Source organism: Vombatus ursinus, unplaced genomic scaffold, assembly GCF_900497805.2.
Source record: "Vombatus ursinus unplaced genomic scaffold, bare-nosed wombat genome assembly UNPS02010394.1, whole genome shotgun sequence".
Lineage (NCBI taxonomy): Eukaryota > Metazoa > Chordata > Mammalia > Diprotodontia > Vombatidae > Vombatus > Vombatus ursinus.
In genome coordinates this window covers 1,739,444-1,756,795 of record NW_020950172.1, presented here as the reverse complement: position 1 = coordinate 1,756,795, position 17,352 = coordinate 1,739,444, and the positions used below count along the sequence as shown (strand labels likewise).

The 17,352-nt window shown below is 55.2% G+C and overlaps 1 protein-coding gene across 1 annotated transcript in view; it reads left to right on the top strand.

Annotated features, from left to right (window-relative positions):
* Positions 1 to 1,909: 1,909 nt before the first annotated feature.
* Positions 1,910 to 17,352, top strand: part of CELSR1 (cadherin EGF LAG seven-pass G-type receptor 1) — a 153,895-nt gene continuing 138,452 nt past the window's right edge. The window contains exon 1 of the mRNA XM_027854281.1: positions 1,910 to 5,666. Coding sequence (XP_027710082.1) covers positions 1,910 to 5,666 — 3,757 coding nt within the window. The remainder of the gene's footprint in view (positions 5,667 to 17,352) is intronic.

The following is a 17,352-nucleotide window of genomic DNA, read 5'->3' as shown; positions in this document are numbered from 1 at the left end:
TCGACGCCAGGGAAGGGAGAAAGGAGGCTGGCAGGCTGCGTGGCGCACCAGCTGCCAGCCCGGCGGCTTCGCTACCCTTGCGGTAGAGAAGGGCCGTAGGGTTCATTAGCCACTGGCTCCCAGCTCCGCCCCATAAACTGCCCAGGCGCCCGTGCCTTCGCTTCGGGCGGTCGGGGACTGTCGCTTGCTCCCCTAGAGAGGGCTTTCCCCAGTCTATTACTCGGCTCCTCCACGTGGGGGCAGTATGGTGCAGACATTGTGTTCCAAGAGCGCCTCCAGTTGTAACTTGGTATTCTAAAGTCGCTTCTAATCGTAACATGGGTTGATCTAAGGCCCTTCCAGTTGTAACATTGTGCGCTTTTAGGTCCTTCCCAAAGTTGTACTTTTCTGTCCTAAGGTTCCTTCCAGATCTGCCCCAGCTCTGACATTCTAGTTTCTGTACTCCAGGATCTCTTCCAGACCATGGGCTTTCGGTGAATGTGTAAGGGAAGCTGAACACCTTCCCGTCTCCCTTCAATTTCCAGGTGAACCAAGTGGCCTGGGAGTTAGGAGAGCCTGGACTGAAGTCCTGACTCCAGCCATCAGGAAATGTCCTTCTAGTGCGGCGAGGTTCCCCCGCGAGGCCCCGGCTCGCCCCTGGCTCCCTGTCTCACTGCTGTCCTAGGCACTCCCCTGCCCCTGAGACGCGATCGGCCCACACTATCAAGGCCCCTCTTCCTGGACAGCAGAGAGCTTTGCCGCCTAGCCCCAGCAGCGGCCGGCCGGTCCCTTCTTCCCGTCTCCTCCCGCCCGGCCCTGCCTCTCTCACGTTGCCGGGCACTTGCTGCGGGGGACGGGGTTGGCTGGTGGGAGGCGGGGGAAGGCTCTCCGCCCCTTCCCTCCCCGGCCGGGGCCGCTTTTAGAGACCTCAGGTTTCCATAGCGATCCGAACAACCCGCACCTCTCAATCACTCTCCCCCGGGGCCGGCTCTAGGAACAATACTTCAGGGGCCGAGGGCAGGGAGCTGGGAGGAGCCGAGGGCGGGGTGGAGGTGGGGAGGGGGTTGCACCAGACCGGGTGGGAGGGGAGAGGAAGGGGGTTGTGGCCGAGAGGCCGAGGAAGACACTGAGGGGTCCGGGAGAGCGGGTCACTGGACCGCCCGCTCTAAGTCCCCCGGAGAGAGGAACACGGGGGTCCCAGCTAGTGCCACAGGCGGCCTGGGCCGAGTCCCCGCTGGCTGAGTGAGGCCGGGGGAGGTCGGGTCGGGTCGGGTCTGCCTTTGCCCGCCTCGCCCCGCCCCGCCCCGCCCCGCCCCTCCCCGTCCTACCCCGCCCCGCTCCACTCCACTCCACTCCGGGCCCCGAGGGCTCGGTCGACCGGGGCTTCCCACGCTCGCTGGCTAAGTCGCTTGGCTGCTTGCTCGCCCCCGCTGGGCCATGTGAGTCTGAGAGCCCGAGCCCAGGAGGGAGATCTGGGCCCACGGACACAGAGAGTCCGAAGGCTTGCTGCCCAGCTCGCGGCGGCCGCTCCCCGGCTCTCCCGCTGCCCTCCGCGCTGCCCGCTCCCTCCCTCACTGCAGCCCCGCAGCGCTGACTCCTGCTCTCCCCGGCTGGGCAGCTCCGGCACCTCCTCTTCTCCTCCCGCCTTCGCCAGCCGGGACCAGGATCTCGCGCCCGCTTCGGAGCCCCGGCCGCGGCTCTCTCCCCTTCCCGGGGGAGGCACCCAGAAGCCATCTTGGAAGCAACTTGGAGGCAAGTTTTGGTTCGCACGGCAGGAGCAGCGGGGCCGGGAAGAGGCTGCTGCCCGCGCCTGGGCCCCGGCGGGCTGGGAGCGGAGCCCGGGGTCCCCGCCTCCCCGCGCCGCCGGGGCCGGCCGCATGAGGAGCCTGGCGGGCGGCCGCGGCGGGTGCATGGATTGGGGCTCCCGGCCATGGCGCCGCGGCCTCAGCCGCCGGGGCCCGGGATGCTGCTGCGTTCCCTCCTCCTGCTCGGAGGCAGCGCCCTGCTCGTCCTGGTGCGGCTGCCCGAGACCTCGGCCTCCGAGGGGCTGCCCGCGCACCCCGCGGCGGCCGCCACCCGTGGCCCCTGGCTGAAGCACCTGGCTCTGGGCCCCGCCTGGCGGTACGCGCTGAACTGGGAGCGCACTGCCCCGGAGCTGCGGCCGCTGCTGAAGCTGACCTCCGACGGGCGGCTGCGGCTGGGCGGCTGGGGGCGAAAGCTGTGGCTGCCGGGGCCGAGGCGGCCACGGCGGCCACGGCGGGGGTGTGAGCTGCCCCTGCACGTGGACATCGCGTCGCGGCGCTCCCCGACGGTGCTGGCCGTGGCCCTGGCGGTGGCCGTGCGGGGCCGGGACTGCTCCCGCAGCCAGCGTCCTGGAGGCTCCGTCGCCACGGCCGCGGAGGAGTCAGAGCGCATCCCGGACCTGGCAGCCCGCGCGGTCCTGGGAGCCAGCCCGGGCCCTGCCTCCCCCACGTCTCCCGCTCTGTGCTTCCCGGACCCCGAGGGAGGAGGACGCGGCCCCGCGGAGCTGCGGACAGCCCTGGAGGCCCTGACCAGCTTCCCCGCCTGCAGGTGCGCCGAAAGCTTCACCGCGGGTGGGGAGCATGGCAGCGAGGATGGCAGCGAGGATGGCAGCGGCGGAGGCTGCAGCAGCCGCCCCGCCTTCCCTCTTCAGCCCGTCTGCCTGGAGCCCGGGGCCACGGCCCGGCTGCGCCTGGTGTGCGCTCCCCGGGCTGGCCCAGGCTCAGGCCCATGGCGACGCCTACTCCCGCGAGGGGGTCCCGAGCTCCTGCTGGAGCTGACTCTGGAGGCGTCAGGGACACGTGCTGCGGGGGCCAGGAGGGCCAGGAGAGGAGCGACCCGAGGCACCAGCCCTCAGTTCCAGCTTCCCAGCTACCAGGTATCTGTGCCTGAGAACGAGCCGGCCGGCACTCCTGTGATCGAACTGCGGGCCCAGGACCCAGACGAGGGCGATGCCGGCCGTCTGACCTACCAGATGGAGGCGCTGTTTGACGAGCGCTCCAATGGTTACTTCCACATCGAGCCAGACACGGGGGCAGTTACCACCAGCCGGCCCCTGGATCGGGAGACCAAAGACACACACGTCCTGAAAGTGACAGCAGTGGACCACGGCTCCCCTCAGCGTTCGGGAGCCACCTACCTAACGGTGACTGTGAGTGACACCAATGATCACGGTCCCGTCTTTGAGCAGGTCGAGTACAGGGAGACCGTCCGGGAGAACCTGGAGGTGGGCTATGAGGTGCTGACCATTCGAGCCACTGACGGCGATGCCCCATCCAACGCCAACATGCGGTACAGACTCCTGGAGGGCGCTGATGGGGCCTTTGAGATTGACCCCCGCACCGGGGTGGTCAGGACTCGCTCTGTGGTCGACCGAGAAGAAGTAGCAGAGTACCAGCTCTTGGTGGAGGCCAATGACCAGGGCCGCAATCCCGGTCCCCGCAGCGCCACCGCCACCGTTCGCATCCTGGTGGAGGATGAGAATGACAACTACCCACAGTTCAGTGAGAAGCGCTACGTAGTCCAGGTGCCGGAAGACGTGGCTGTCAACACTGCCGTCCTTCGAGTCCAGGCCACCGACCTGGACCAGGGCCAGAACGCGGCCTTACACTACAGCATCGTCAGCGGCAACCTGAAGGGCCAGTTCTACCTGCACTCCCTGAGTGGGAGCCTGGACGTCATCAACCCCCTGGACTACGAGGCCATCCGGGAGTACACCCTACGCATCAAGGCCCAGGATGGGGGCCGCCCCCCCCTCATCAACTCCTCGGGCCTGGTGAACGTCCAGGTGTTGGACGTCAATGACAACGCCCCCATCTTCGTGAGCAGCCCCTTCCAGGCCACGGTGCTGGAGAACGTGCCCCTGGGACACTCTGTTTTGCACATCCAGGCTGTGGATGCAGACTCTGGGGAGAACTCCCGCCTGCACTATCGCTTGGTGGATGTGGTGCCCGCCGCCGGGGCGGGCACCACAGCGGATGATGACCCTTCTGCCTGGAATAACTTTCCCTTTCAGATCCACAACAGCTCCGGCTGGATCACGGTGTGTGCGGAGCTGGACAGAGAGGAGGTGGAGCACTACCGCTTTGGGGTGGAGGCTGTGGACCACGGCTCCCCTGTCATGAGCTCCTCAGCCAGCGTGGCCATCACGGTCCTGGATGTGAATGACAATGACCCCGCGTTCACCCAGCCCGTCTACGAGCTGCGCTTGAATGAGGACGCGGCCGTGGGCAGCAGCGTCCTGACCCTACGGGCCCACGACCGGGACGCCAACAGCGTCATCACCTACCAGTTGACCAGCGGCAACACCCGGAACCGCTTCGCCCTGAGCAGCCAGAGTGGTGGGGGGCTCATTACCCTGGCCCTGCCGCTGGATTATAAACAGGAGAGGCAGTACGTCCTGGGGGTGACAGCCTCTGACGGCACCCGCTCCCACACCGCCCAGGTCTTCATCAACGTCACCGACGCCAACACTCACCGGCCCGTGTTCCAGAGCTCCCACTATACGGTGAGCGTCCGCGAGGACAAGCCCGTGGGCACCTCCATCGCCACCATCAGTGCCACGGACGAGGACACGGGAGAGAATGCCCGCATCACCTACGCCCTGGAGGACCCGGTGCCCCAGTTCCGCATTCATCCAGACACCGGAACCATCGTCACCCTGATGGAATTGGACTATGAGGACCAGGCGGCTTACACCCTAGCCATCACCGCCAGAGACAATGGCATCCCGCAGAAATCGGACACGACCTCCCTGGAGATCCTCGTCCTGGACGCCAACGACAACGCGCCTCGCTTCCTGCGAGACCTCTACCAGGGCTCCGTCTTTGAGGACGCGCCTCCCTCGACCAGCGTCCTGCAGGTGTCCGCCACGGACCGAGACTCTGGTCCCAACGGCCGCCTCCTGTATACCTTCCAGGGCGGCGAAGACGGCGACGGTGACTTCTACATCGAGCCCACCTCTGGGGTGATCCGCACCCAGCGCCGGCTCGATCGGGAGAACGTGGCCGTGTACAGTCTGCGCGCCCTGGCTGTGGACAGGGGCCGCCCGGCCCCGCTCAGTGCCTCCGTGGAGATCCAGGTGACGGTTCTGGACATTAATGACAACCCGCCGGTGTTTGACCGGGATGAGCTGGAGCTCTTCGTGGAGGAGAATAGCCCGGTGGGCTCGGTGGTGGCGAGGATCCGGGCCGCTGACCCCGATGAGGGCCCCAACGCTCAGATCATGTACCAGATCGTGGAGGGCAATGTGCCCGAGGTATTCCAGCTGGACCTGCTGAGTGGGGACCTGCGCGCCCTGGTGGAGCTGGATTTCGAACGCCGGCGGGAGTACATGCTGGTCGTGCAGGCCACCTCGGCCCCGCTGGTCAGTCGCGCTACCGTGTACATCCGCCTCGTGGACCAGAATGACAACCCCCCGGTGCTCCCTGACTTCCAGGTGCTCTTCAACAACTACGTGACCAACAAGTCCAACAGCTTTCCCACGGGAGTGATTGGCCGCATTCCGGCCCATGACCCTGACCTCTCCGACAGCCTCAACTATACCTTCTTGCGAGGCAACGAGCTCAACCTTCTCCTGCTCAACCCAGGCACTGGAGAGCTGCAGCTCAGCCGAGATCTGGACAACAACCGACCCCTGGAGGCGCTCATGGAGGTGTCTGTGTCAGGTAAGAACTGGGGCCGGCCGGGCGGGAGGGAGAGGCGGGGCTCGTGCACGTGGAGATGGGCAGGCCTGCTATGGCTGGTAGCCGCTGAGGCCTGGCCTGGCTGCTTCGGGCTCTGTTGAGGATTCTCTAGGATGGGGGCTGTGGCATCACCAGAGGCAGCTGCCAGGGCAGCCAGGCCAGCCCAGAGTGTGGGGAGAGGGTCCTGCCTCTGGAAGCTGCAGACTTGGCTGGGCCTCCCAGCTCCGTTACTGGCTATGTCAGCCTGGGCCAGTCACCTGAGGGTATTCAGGGTCAGAGGGTCCTAGGTGTGGCTAGCCATCCTCCCCGCCCATAAACTGGGCTGCTTCCTGCTGGGATTGTTTCTGAGGAGGTCCTTGGTCCATCTGAGAGCCTGCCGGAAGCGTGAGCTGCTGTTGTTAATGAGAAATACTGAAGGGTGGGCGTTCGAGGTCACTCAGCTTCTCAGGGGCTCTTGCTGGTCACTCTGTGTGTGTGTGACCTTGGCTGAGTCACCTGTCTTCCCTGGGCTTTGGGGGAGGCCTTTTGGCCCCAAGTCTTCGAGTCAATAAACCAGCCGTTGTTAATAACAGATACTTCAAACCCTAAATTGATCAACATCGTGATTACTTTTAAAAAGGATAACTTGGATTTCTTTAGAATTTGAGTCCATTAACCCACTCTGTGACAGGCACTGTGCAAACTTGTGGGTAGCGGCAGCAGAATTATTCCCACTTTTAGGTGAAGAAACTGAGTCTTGTTGTGGTATCAAACGTCAGGACTGGAACCCAAGGCCTGCTGGGCCCAAGTCTTGCTTCCTTTCCCTCTCTTCGGGAGCATTTCCCAGCTGCCATCCAGGCCTGGGATTAATACCTTGTGCTTGGAGATCCTTGGTTGTGAGACACGTGGCTGGGTCTGTCCTCAAAGATCACAGGTCTCCTTTCCATGGCCAGGTGCTAATTAGCGAAAGGTGCAGCCTTGTGGAAGGGAGGGGCGAGTCTGGAGCTCCCTTGTTTGTGCTGTGCTAGCCTCTGGAGATGCAAAGACACAGCACAACACAGTTCTGGCCCTCAGGGAAGTTATTTTCTCCTTTCTGACTGTGTGGCCTTCTCTGAGCCTCAGTTTTCCCATCTGCAAAATGGGGATAATGATCCTGACTGGTGGGAGGAAGCTGTTGTGTAAAGAGTGAATCTTGGTGTGAATGAGAATGATAGTTATTAGAAGGACGATCCTGCAGCTTGGTCAAGGGCACTTCGCACTCAGCAGAATATTTCTCATCCATTTAATTATCTCATTTGATGAGCTCGGGCGAAGATTGTCATTCTGCCCATTCTGCAGGTGAGGAAATTGAGGCTTAGAGTGGTAAAATAACTTCCTATGGGCCCCTAGCTAATGAATGCTAGGGTAGGACTAGAACCCATCGGCCTTTCACTGACATCAGTGAACTCCAGGGTCTTGAGAAGGAAAACCCCTAGTGATATCAGATGCTTGAGAGGAACAGCGGGGAGAAGCTGAGATGGTGCAGAGTGCGAAAAGGCATAGGCTTTGGAGCCAAGATCAAATCCTGCCTTTGCTACTTGTCGGCTGGGCGACTGGTCGAGACCCTGCTCGGCTTTCCAAGGTTCACTTGGCTTCTGTTTGGATAAAGTGAACTAGTTGCCAGTTCATCTCTAATCCTTAGTCCCACCAGGTGGTGCCTAGAAAGCCTCCAGCAGCAGAGCCGCCCCAGGGAAGATGGGGCAGGGAGAGTGAAGCAGGGTCTGTGCTGGGTGCTGGGTGCTGGGCAAGGCCGTGGCTGTGGGTCCAGGCAGTGACTGCAGCTGGCTGTCCCCTAGCTGAGATGGAGGGGAAACACCCAGAACACAGACCACCGAATGGCAGAGCTGGGAAGCTTAGAACACGAGGCTGGATGTCAGAGCTGGGAGGGGCCTGAGAACAGAGAAATCAGGGTCACTAGAACACAAGTGTGAGCTGGTGATGGTTTGGTGAAGTAGACCTACTTTATTTTTAAATTAAATTTATTTTTATTTGTCGTTCTAAATTCCCTCCCTCCCCCACCCCCTGAGAAGGTGAGAAAACCGAAACCCAGAACACAGTCTGCACAGCCTGTGTTGGCCATAGTGAGTCAACTTTTAAGGAAGAGAAGCATGACAGGATATTAGAGATGGAAAGGCCATAAAGTTACAGATGAGGAAACTGAGGCCACACAAGTGACTTGCCCAGATGCCTGACCTCAGCTCTGAAGCCTAGACTGGCCTGGGGGAAGCCTGCCCTTGCCTAGGTCTCCAGGGACAAAGCACCTGCCCCAGGAAGCAGAGAATTAATTGTGCTAATTAGCTCCTTCCTTGTTCGGTTCACTTTGTTTACACCTCTGACTGTGCTTCTTTATATAGTAACCGGGGAGTGGAGGATTTCATGGGGAATGCTCTGGGTTTCCCTCCAGCCCTCGGTGCTGCATTCTCTCTCTCACACACACACACACACACACACACACACACACACACACACACACACACACACACACTTGGTGATTCACTGACAGGCATCACACACACACACACACACACACACACACACACACACGCTTGGTGATTCACTGACAGGCATCATGCTGCAGGCTTGGAGGGCAGTCCCTGGAGGTGGGCTTTGCAACGGGCCAGTCACCCGTCAGAGCAGAGGCAGCCTAGTTCAAAGTTCTCAAACTTTTTGGCCTCAGGATACCATTATTGACAATTATTGAGGACTGAGGATTCCCGAGTTTGTGTGGATTATATCTACTGAGACACACTAGAAATTACAACAGCATTATTATGAAAGTAGTTTTGACTCAGAGGACCCTCAGAAAGGGTCTCAGAGGCTCCCTGGGGTCCTCACACCACGCTTTGAGAGCCATTGGTAGTCCAACGTCATGCCCATTTTACAGATGAGGTAAGTCAGAACCAGAGTCACAGAGCTAATGACAGAACCAGACTCAGGATTTCCTGCCTCACAGAAATCTTGAGTGGAGATGACATGGCTTCTTGTTGGGAGCATTGGAGAGGCGATTTATGTTTTAGGTGGACATCTGACTAGGTGGTCTGGGGTCCCCTTCTACGTCTTGACCCTCTGATCCCAGGTCTGAAGGTCTGTATTCCCACAGCACCAGCCTGCCTGTGCCTAATGTTCGATGCCCTGGAAGTTTTGAAAGCCGGAGGGGTTTTCCAACATAGAATTGAAGACAGCCCCCAAGTCCGCCCTCTACTCGGAGGTTTCTATCAAAGTGCTATTTGTGCCTCGAGTCAGAGACTGGATTCTGCCTCATACTAGTGGAGTGACCTTGGGTAAATCCCCTCCCCTCCCGACTCCCAGTTTGTTCATCTGTCGAATGAGGAAGTCCACTGGGCTCCTGCGAAGCTTAATGAAGAGAGCACATACCTTCCAGCCCGTGGCATAGATGTGTCAGCTCTGATTACTGGTGTGTTCCCAGAGCTTTTGTCTGCTTCCCTCATACCTGCTCTTATTTGGGATGGAGAAGGGCCCTCAGGGGACCGGCCTCAGGGGGTCTCAAAGCCTCTCTGGTTAGGGTGTTTGTTCTCAAACAAAAACCACACAGTCTAGGGAAGTCTAGCACTTGTAATGACTGTACCTAAGTATGGGGTGTTTAGTTACAAAGGACTTTCTGCACGTATGCCCCTGAGGGAGGGAGTAGAAAGCTTATTATCCATATTTTATACTGGAGGCCAGAAAGCAGAAGTGATTTGCCCAGGGTGGCCCAGTTAAGAATCGTTAGAATTTGGATTCCTGATGCCAAAGCCGGGCCTCTGGCTGCTGAGCCACCTGTGCTGCCTCAGATTCTCAAATCCCGACCCTTGGATCATTGGACTGGAGATTTCTGGCTGGATGGGACCTCAGGGCCCAGCTACTCCTCAATTTTACAGATGAGAAAACTGAAGGCCAGGCAACCTTCCTGGGGTCCCACAGTTAGGAAGAAGTGGAGCCAGGCCCTGGAGCCCAGGCCTGCAAGGCTGTGATTCCTTCCCACTGGCTGGCTGAGCCCCTCTCAAATGCCATTTTGTCGTGGAGGGGTATGATGTACCTTGACTTCGAGTCAGCAACGGGCAGTCCTAGATGACCTCAGAGCTCTTGACCTTCATACTGTACCGGTCTGTGAAAGCTGCCAGGCTTGCCCTCTCCCTCGGGGACCAAGTCCTGATGACTGCCTTGATGCTGCTGTTCATTTTTGTTTTGCAAGTCTGATAGACACCTTTTATATTTTACATTGCAGTCATCTCCTGACATATCATTGCATCTCCGTACCCCATGAGCCCTCCCTAGTAACAGAGAAAACCAGTGAAGCAGAACCCACCGAGGCCACAGGGGTTTGAGTGTGTATGTAGCATTCTGCATCCGTAGACCCTCCTCTCTTCACTAGAAGAGGGAGGGGTGTTTCCTCATGTTTCTCAGGACCAAGATTGGTCTTTCCAGTTCCTCCGAGTACCTGCCTCGGCTGTTTAAGAGACTGAAAGGAAGGGGCGGGGCTGATCGGCATTTGCTGCCTTGAGCTGAAGGAGGGCAGGCCACCCCACTGGTGAGAGGGGCCACTTTCTTCAGAAAGGGCCTTGGCTATTGTTTTCAGTTCTCGGTGTAGAGCCAACATTCCTCGGCTTCAGGAAGCCATCGTGTTTGCACTGGGAACGAGAGAGCAGGTTGGGAAATCTGAGTCGAAACCAGTTGAGGGAAGCTTGTTAGCGACTGATTGGGCTTGATCCCAGCCTGGCCATGGCCGTGGCCCTGGCGGGCAGGGAGCCCGGGCAGCAGAGGCGGGCTGTCGGTGGTTTGCTTCATGGTGGCCGAGCTCCACGGAGCCCGGCAGGGGAAGCTTGTTGTCCCTGCCAGCTGTGCACATTCGGACAGAGGTAGATGCTGTCAGACACGCAGAGCACATGGAAAAAATCCACATATTTCTTGTTGGAAAGACTCGATTCCTTATTGTCCGTGGCCCCAGGGGAATTTTTAAAAACTTCTTATTCATCCTTGGCACATAATTGGAGTCCAAAGGTTCACGGGAAAAGAGTGAGGTAGCGAATGTCTGTTGGAAAAACACAATCCAGCCAAACAGTGTATAGTATAAGAACTCCGGTTTTGGAGTCAGGATCTAGGTTTGAATCTGTTTCTGATACTTGAATGAATTTGTGAGTGAGTGAATAAAGTATTTATTAGTTTTACTCACTTCGTGCCAAGCCCTGGGCTTTGGGCTGCAAATGTCACAGTAAGACAGTCCCTGCCCTCAAGGTGCTCCCATTCTAATGGAGGAAGGTTTTAGCTTCCTGTTCATATGGAAAGGTCCCATGGTCCTTAGCGGGTAGCAAAGCCACAGGGTCCTCGAAGGTCACGTCCACTGATGGAATCGCATCCATTTCTGATGCTGAATCATTGGACAGGGCTGAGGACTTTGGTGAGAAGAATGATTTACTATCTTGATTTACTATCTGTGTTGCCTTCAGGAAGCCATGTGTCTTCCCTGAGCCTCAGTTTTCTCATCTGTAAAATGAAGAGATTATACTCAGCGGTCTCTAAGGTCCAGCTCTACCAGCTCTACATCTATGCTAATTGAGTTGGACTTTACAGCGTAGAGTTTTTACAAGAGAGTCACAAAAGGATGAAAGAGGGCAGGCATTTAACCCTAGGAAACAATGCAGGCCAAAAGCATGGCGTCCCAAGGGCGCCGAGAGGGCCAGGGAGAGAACTGTTCATTTGGTTTGGAGGAGGGTAACCCGGGCTGAGGCTGGCAGAGATGGGGGCGGGGCTGGATCTGGGGGCTGGCTAAAGGAGCTCGAATTATTCTTCTGGCCATAGGAACAAGAGGGTAGATAGAGGGACAAGGCACTTTCCTGGGGGCTGAGAACTTAGGAAGGATGTGTGAACGACGAGGCAAAAGATCAATGCTGGGTTTCTACACTGGCTCAGAAACTCCTCAAGATCATTATTACAGTCTCCTGCTCCGCTGCTCGTCCCAGGCTTCCCCCTTTCTCTGCCCCTCAGGGAAGTTACCACCTTACCCTCACCTAGACATCCTTGTAGCTGCTTTGTGGGTGCCCCTGGCAAAATTCCTGCTGCTCTGGAGCATAACACATCCGCCAGGAAAAAAAAAAATGCTGACCACTGTTCCTGATCAAAAACGTTTGGAGAACACTGCTCGAGAAAAAGAAACTTTGTTCTCCAGTCTGTTTTATTAAACCCTTTTAAGATCCTTTCTGTGTGCCAGGCCCTATGTTTGGTTCTGGGGATACAAAAATGAAAAATCCCATTTCCCTTTCCAGTCTCCCAGCTTCACTTGGGCAGCTTGGAAGGGCTGGAAGGGATTTACTCCTGCACCATCCACAGTGCCAGGAACATGGCAGGTCCTCAGCAAGTGCCAAGCTCTTTCCCCCAAACAGTGGAAATTTAATCAACTTTTAATTATTCAGTTAAAAACATGTTATTGTAAATGGGAGGAATACATGGCTGGGTGGAAAACAGTCCAACCTAGGGGAAGAAAGAGCCAGTTTTATCATTCCTGATTTTGCCAAAACAAATTAAATAGGTGTTGACGTGTTCCCGGAGGCGGTGGGGGCGGGGCAGTGGGGGGGGGGGAATTTGATGCCTGACTTTTTCCTCTGACTTTGCTTGTTCAGCCTGGTGATAGCTGCTGTGGGCTGAGGTGCTTCGGCTGCCTATCTCTGGCTATCTAATCTAAATAGCGAGTGGTTTGGTTCTGTAGGGCGGGCTCACTCCAATCAAATTATTTACTATGTTAGCATTGGGAGATAAGGGCTTGGGCAAAGGCCCGTCTGCTTCCTTCTGCCACAGACACTTTGCTCAAGCATCATTTTCTTTTCTTTTTAATAGTATTTTGTTTTTCCTAATTATATATAAGGACAAATTGTAACATTCATTTGAAAATTTTGAGTCCCAAATTTTCTCCCTCCCTCAATCACCTCTCTCCCCCCTAAGACAGGAAACAATTTGTTATCAGTTATGCATGTGCAATCATGTAAAACATATTTTCATATTAGTCATGTTATGAAAGAAGAAACAGACCAAACGAAAAAAAATGAGAAAAAAATAAAGTGAAAAAAATTTGCTTCGATCTACATTCAGAATCCATCATTCTTTCTCTGAATGTGGATAGCAATTTTCCTTATGAGACCTTTGGAATTGTCTTGGATCATTGCGTTGCTGAGAATAGCTAGGTCCTTCATAGTTGATCATGGTACAATGTTGCTGTTACTGTATACAGTATTCTCCTGGTTCTGCTCACTTCACTCTGCATCAGTTCGTACAATCTTCCCAGGTTTTTCTGAGAGCATCCTGCTCATCATTTCTTCTAGCACAGTAGGATTCCATCACAACCATATACCACAACTTGTTCAGCCATTCCCCAATTGATTGGCCATTCCCTCAATTTCCAATTCTTTGCCACCACAAAAAGAACTGCTAGAAATATTTTTGCACATGCAGGTCCTTTTCCCTTATTTATGATCTCTTTGGGACACAGACCTGGTAGTGTATTTCTGGAACACAGGGTATCAAGCATCATTTTCATCATTTTGCCGGTTAAGTCCTCTTGCTTGACAGCTCCAAGCCAATGTTCCATAGAGGCAGCAGGCAGCCCTGGGCATTTGTTTATGAACCATGTAAGTCTGGGCTTGTCACTTACTCTGTCTTATGCTCAGTTCCCTCCCCTATAAAATGAAGGACTGGAGGAGGTGGACTCCTGGGTCCCTTCAAATTCTCTATTTCATTATCCAGTTTATAAGGGTAAAAAGACTTCTTTCTCATGTGGTGCTTCTGGGGTGCAATAACCCAATTGATGAAGGCCTGAAGTAGGTGCTAGAGAATTAAGGTGGGAGACCCTGTGAAAGGAGAGAAAGGGAAAATGCAAGAGATAGTATAGAAGTAGAATGGGCAGGTTTTGTCATCTCAGGGAGAGGGGAAGGGAGAGAGTTGGGAATGTCTCTGGGACTCTGAATTTAAGTAATGGAAATAGTGATGGTGCCCTCAACAGAAACTGAGATGTTTGGAAGAATAGTGGGGAAAGCCAGTGATTCTATTTGGGGCAGGTCGCCTTTGAGAGACCTAGGAACACACATTTTGAAATGTCCAGTAGATAGCTGGATATGTGAGACGAGACTTCAGGGAAAGAGGCTAGTCTATAGATCTGGGAATCATTTGCATAGAGATGGGAGTTGGTGAAGTCACCAAGAGAGAGTATAGAGAGAAAAGAGAAGGGTCAGGTCAGAGCTTTAAGGGACACTCTCAGTAGGTGCCCTGTGGAAAAGGAACCAGTAACAAGGAATGAGAAGAAGCAGTCAGAAGGGCAGGAGCAGAGGGTGATGTCATGAAAACCTAGAAAGGAGGGATATCCACGAAGGAAAGTGATCAACAGAGATCTGCAGAAGACTGCAGAGAGTTTGAGGGCAGCGTTGGATTTGGCCAGTAAGAGATCTCTGGTGGCCCTGGCAAGAGCAGAAGGCTGAGGAGTGAGGGAGGGAAAAGCATTGGAAGAAGGGGTGTTGCCAGGAGATTAGCTGAGAATGGGAGGAGAGAGAGAGAGAGGATGAGAGTTGGGAAAGACAGAGTAGTGGGGTGAACATTTGGAGGCGGACTTGGGTATGGTTGTCAGCAGCAGAGACAAGCAGGGGAGGGGGAGAGAGAGAGAGAGAGAGAGGAGAAGAGGGAGGGGGAGGGGGGGAGAGAGGGGGGGAGAGAGGGAGGGACAGAGGGAAGAGAGAGTAGAGAGAGAGAGAGAGAGTTACAGAGAAGAGATGAGTCTGGGATAAGTGGATGGAGGAGACGAGAAGGGATGGGATTGCGTGAAGGGCACCAGGAGGGGAGGTGCTGGTGTTTTCAAGTTTTTAATTATATTTCTTATTGTATTTGGGGCCAGAAACATCATTCCCTCTTTTTGTGGTCTTTTGGAAAGGCCCTTTTTATTGCCTTTGGTTCTCTGGCTTTGGCCGCGTTGGTTTAAGAGAATCTCTTAAGAGTAAGATTTGGAGCATGTGTTTGACTGGAACCAGGAATCTCCAAGTGTAAGGGGGAGATGAGAACTGCTGGAGCGTGTGTAGAGCTTAAAGCTTGGTTCTAAGCGATCAGAGTAAGTTGGGGGTGAGGGTATAATCCAAAATATTTGTGTATTGATCTGATGACAAGTTGCTTTGGGACAGATTTCCCCAGGCTCTGAGATAGACTCATCACCCCGAAGCATAGAGTAACTGCTTAATCACTGTTGATTTGAATCCTGACCCCAACTTCCATTTCTCTGGGCTTTCACGATCACAGAACACCCTCCCCTCCTCTGCTTTCTATATGAGGAAGCCCTCATCAGAGAGGAGAAGGGGCTTACCCAGAGTCGCAGCCCCTCCAAAAAAAAAGTCAGTTGTAAAAAAAAAAAATGGCAGCTCTTTACATCACTCCCTCATGCTTCCTGGTGGTGGGGGGCAAACTCCCTACTGTGTGTCATCAGTGTTACTTAGATACGGGGTGGGCAGGTGTTTATACTGAGATTAAGCAGGGGGCAGGAGTATGGCGTATTATGGCCGAGGGACACAGCTGTGTCTCCCTGAGTCTTTCCAGCTCAGCCCTTTCATGCAGCCATGGAAAATTCTAAGGCATAATTGAATGTTTCCCCCAATTAACACTGGAGAGAGGATGGAAAATCCTGGAGGTTATTACCCATGCACGAGGATTTCCTTTCTATTGGGTCAGCGTTATTATGGTCAGGGGTGTGGTGGGGGTGGTGTGTGTGTGTGTGTGTGTTGGGTGCATCTGTGTTCTTTGGGAAAGGAAGGCTGTTTCCTCCATCACTCCCACAAATATCAGCCAGCCAGTTAGCCAGCCAGACAATAAGCATTACTAACAGTGAGCCAGGCACTGTGCTAACTGGGGAGGGTACAAAGAGAGGCAGAATCAGCCCCTGCCCTCAGGAGGCTCACAGTTTAACAGGCAGAGGGACCTACATGATATACCCAGTGTCAGTGGAAAGAAGTCTCCAAGGGAGGAGGGAGAACTTTGAGGCTGAGCTGGGTGATGCAGCCCAAGGGGGCCCTTCCTCCTGTCCTAGAAGTGGTCAGTTATCCTCTCGGTCCTAAACTTACCTTGGATTTTGTTGTCTCTGTCCGTGCTGAGCTGTGATGAGAATAAGTGCAGTGGCCAGCGTGTGCTGGTGGGAGTCAGGAAGACCAGATCCAAATCCTAGATTAGCTGTGGAGGAGCTGGTGACTTTGGATGAGTCTCAGGCCCATAGACTTAGGTCTGGAACAGGTCTGAGAGGTCATCTGGGCCAGACTTCTTTTATTGGCTGGGAAACTGAGGCCCAGAGAGGCACAAAGGGGGCAAGAGTCAAGATTGGGATTCTTACCCAGATCCTTGGACTTCAAATCCAGGATGCTTTCCATTGTACCAAATGGGGAGACTGAGGCCCATAGAGGTGAGGATTGAAGGAGGAAGGAAATTCAGTTAAAATGGGACAGATCATGCTGAAATACCGAGAGGCATGTCCTCAGAGTAAAGGCAGATATCAACCCTAGCCTGTAGGATTCAGAGCTGGCAGGAAGCTTGGAGGTCAAGTCCAGCCTCTGCAAGTTACAGATGGGGAAACATATGTGTGCATGTATGCAGGCGTAGGTATTCACACGCATGTGTATGGACACATATCTAACCATTCATCCGTTCATCTATATGTCTTTCTATCATTAATCTATTATTTTCTGTCATCTATATCTAACCTCTCTCCTCTCTCTTTTCCTCCCTCTTCCCTCTCTCTGTCTCTCTGTCTCTCTCTCTCTCTCTCTCTCACACACACACCCACCCACACACACACACACACCCACACCCACACACACACACACACACACACACACACACGCACACACACACGCACACACGCACACACGCACTCCCCCGTCTCTGTCCCCAGGGCTTAAAGGCACCGAGCCTTGCTCAGAGTAAGTTGACTGACTGAATGACTGTCTGCAGACTTTGAGTGCTGACTTTTGTCTGGAAGTCTGACTTTGCCGGCACTTGAAGCTGGCTTTGGCTGACTTGAGACAGGCCTGAAGTAATCTCTCCATCTAAATGAAGTTCTCAGCTCCCCTAAGACTGCTCATCTGGCTAAGACATCCCTAACCCTCCCCCACCCCACTCCTGCTGAAGCAGCTTCTCCCAGGACTCACCTGGAGACTCAGCCAGGTGTAACTAGGATCCCGTGGGCGGGAAAAGGAAGGGGATAGAGAGGGAGCAGTGAAATCACTAGACTGGACTCTCCTTCCTTATGTGGAAATCCCCCTTGGCTGCGTCTCAGCTGTCGTGGGGACCCTCAGGTGGCTGCCTGCTTCTTGGCATGTGTCCTTTCCCCAGGGTTGTTCTGTTCCTACCTGAGTGGGAGAAGCCCCTGTGAGTCAGCAAGGACCAGGGGTTTGCTGGGGCATACACGGACTGATGGGCCGCTGTGCAGGCTTTGGAGGAAGCAGAACCATAATTACTAAATTGGGAAGGAGCCTAGAGCAGAAGCTTTCAGACCTGGAAAGGAGTTTAAAACATAGAAGTGCTGACAGACCTGGCTAGGGACCTCAGAACTGGGGATGGCAGGACTGAGAGGGGCCTGAGAACAGGGTATGGCAGGGCTGGGAGGGGCCTGAGGACAGGGGATGGCAGGGCTGGGAGGGGC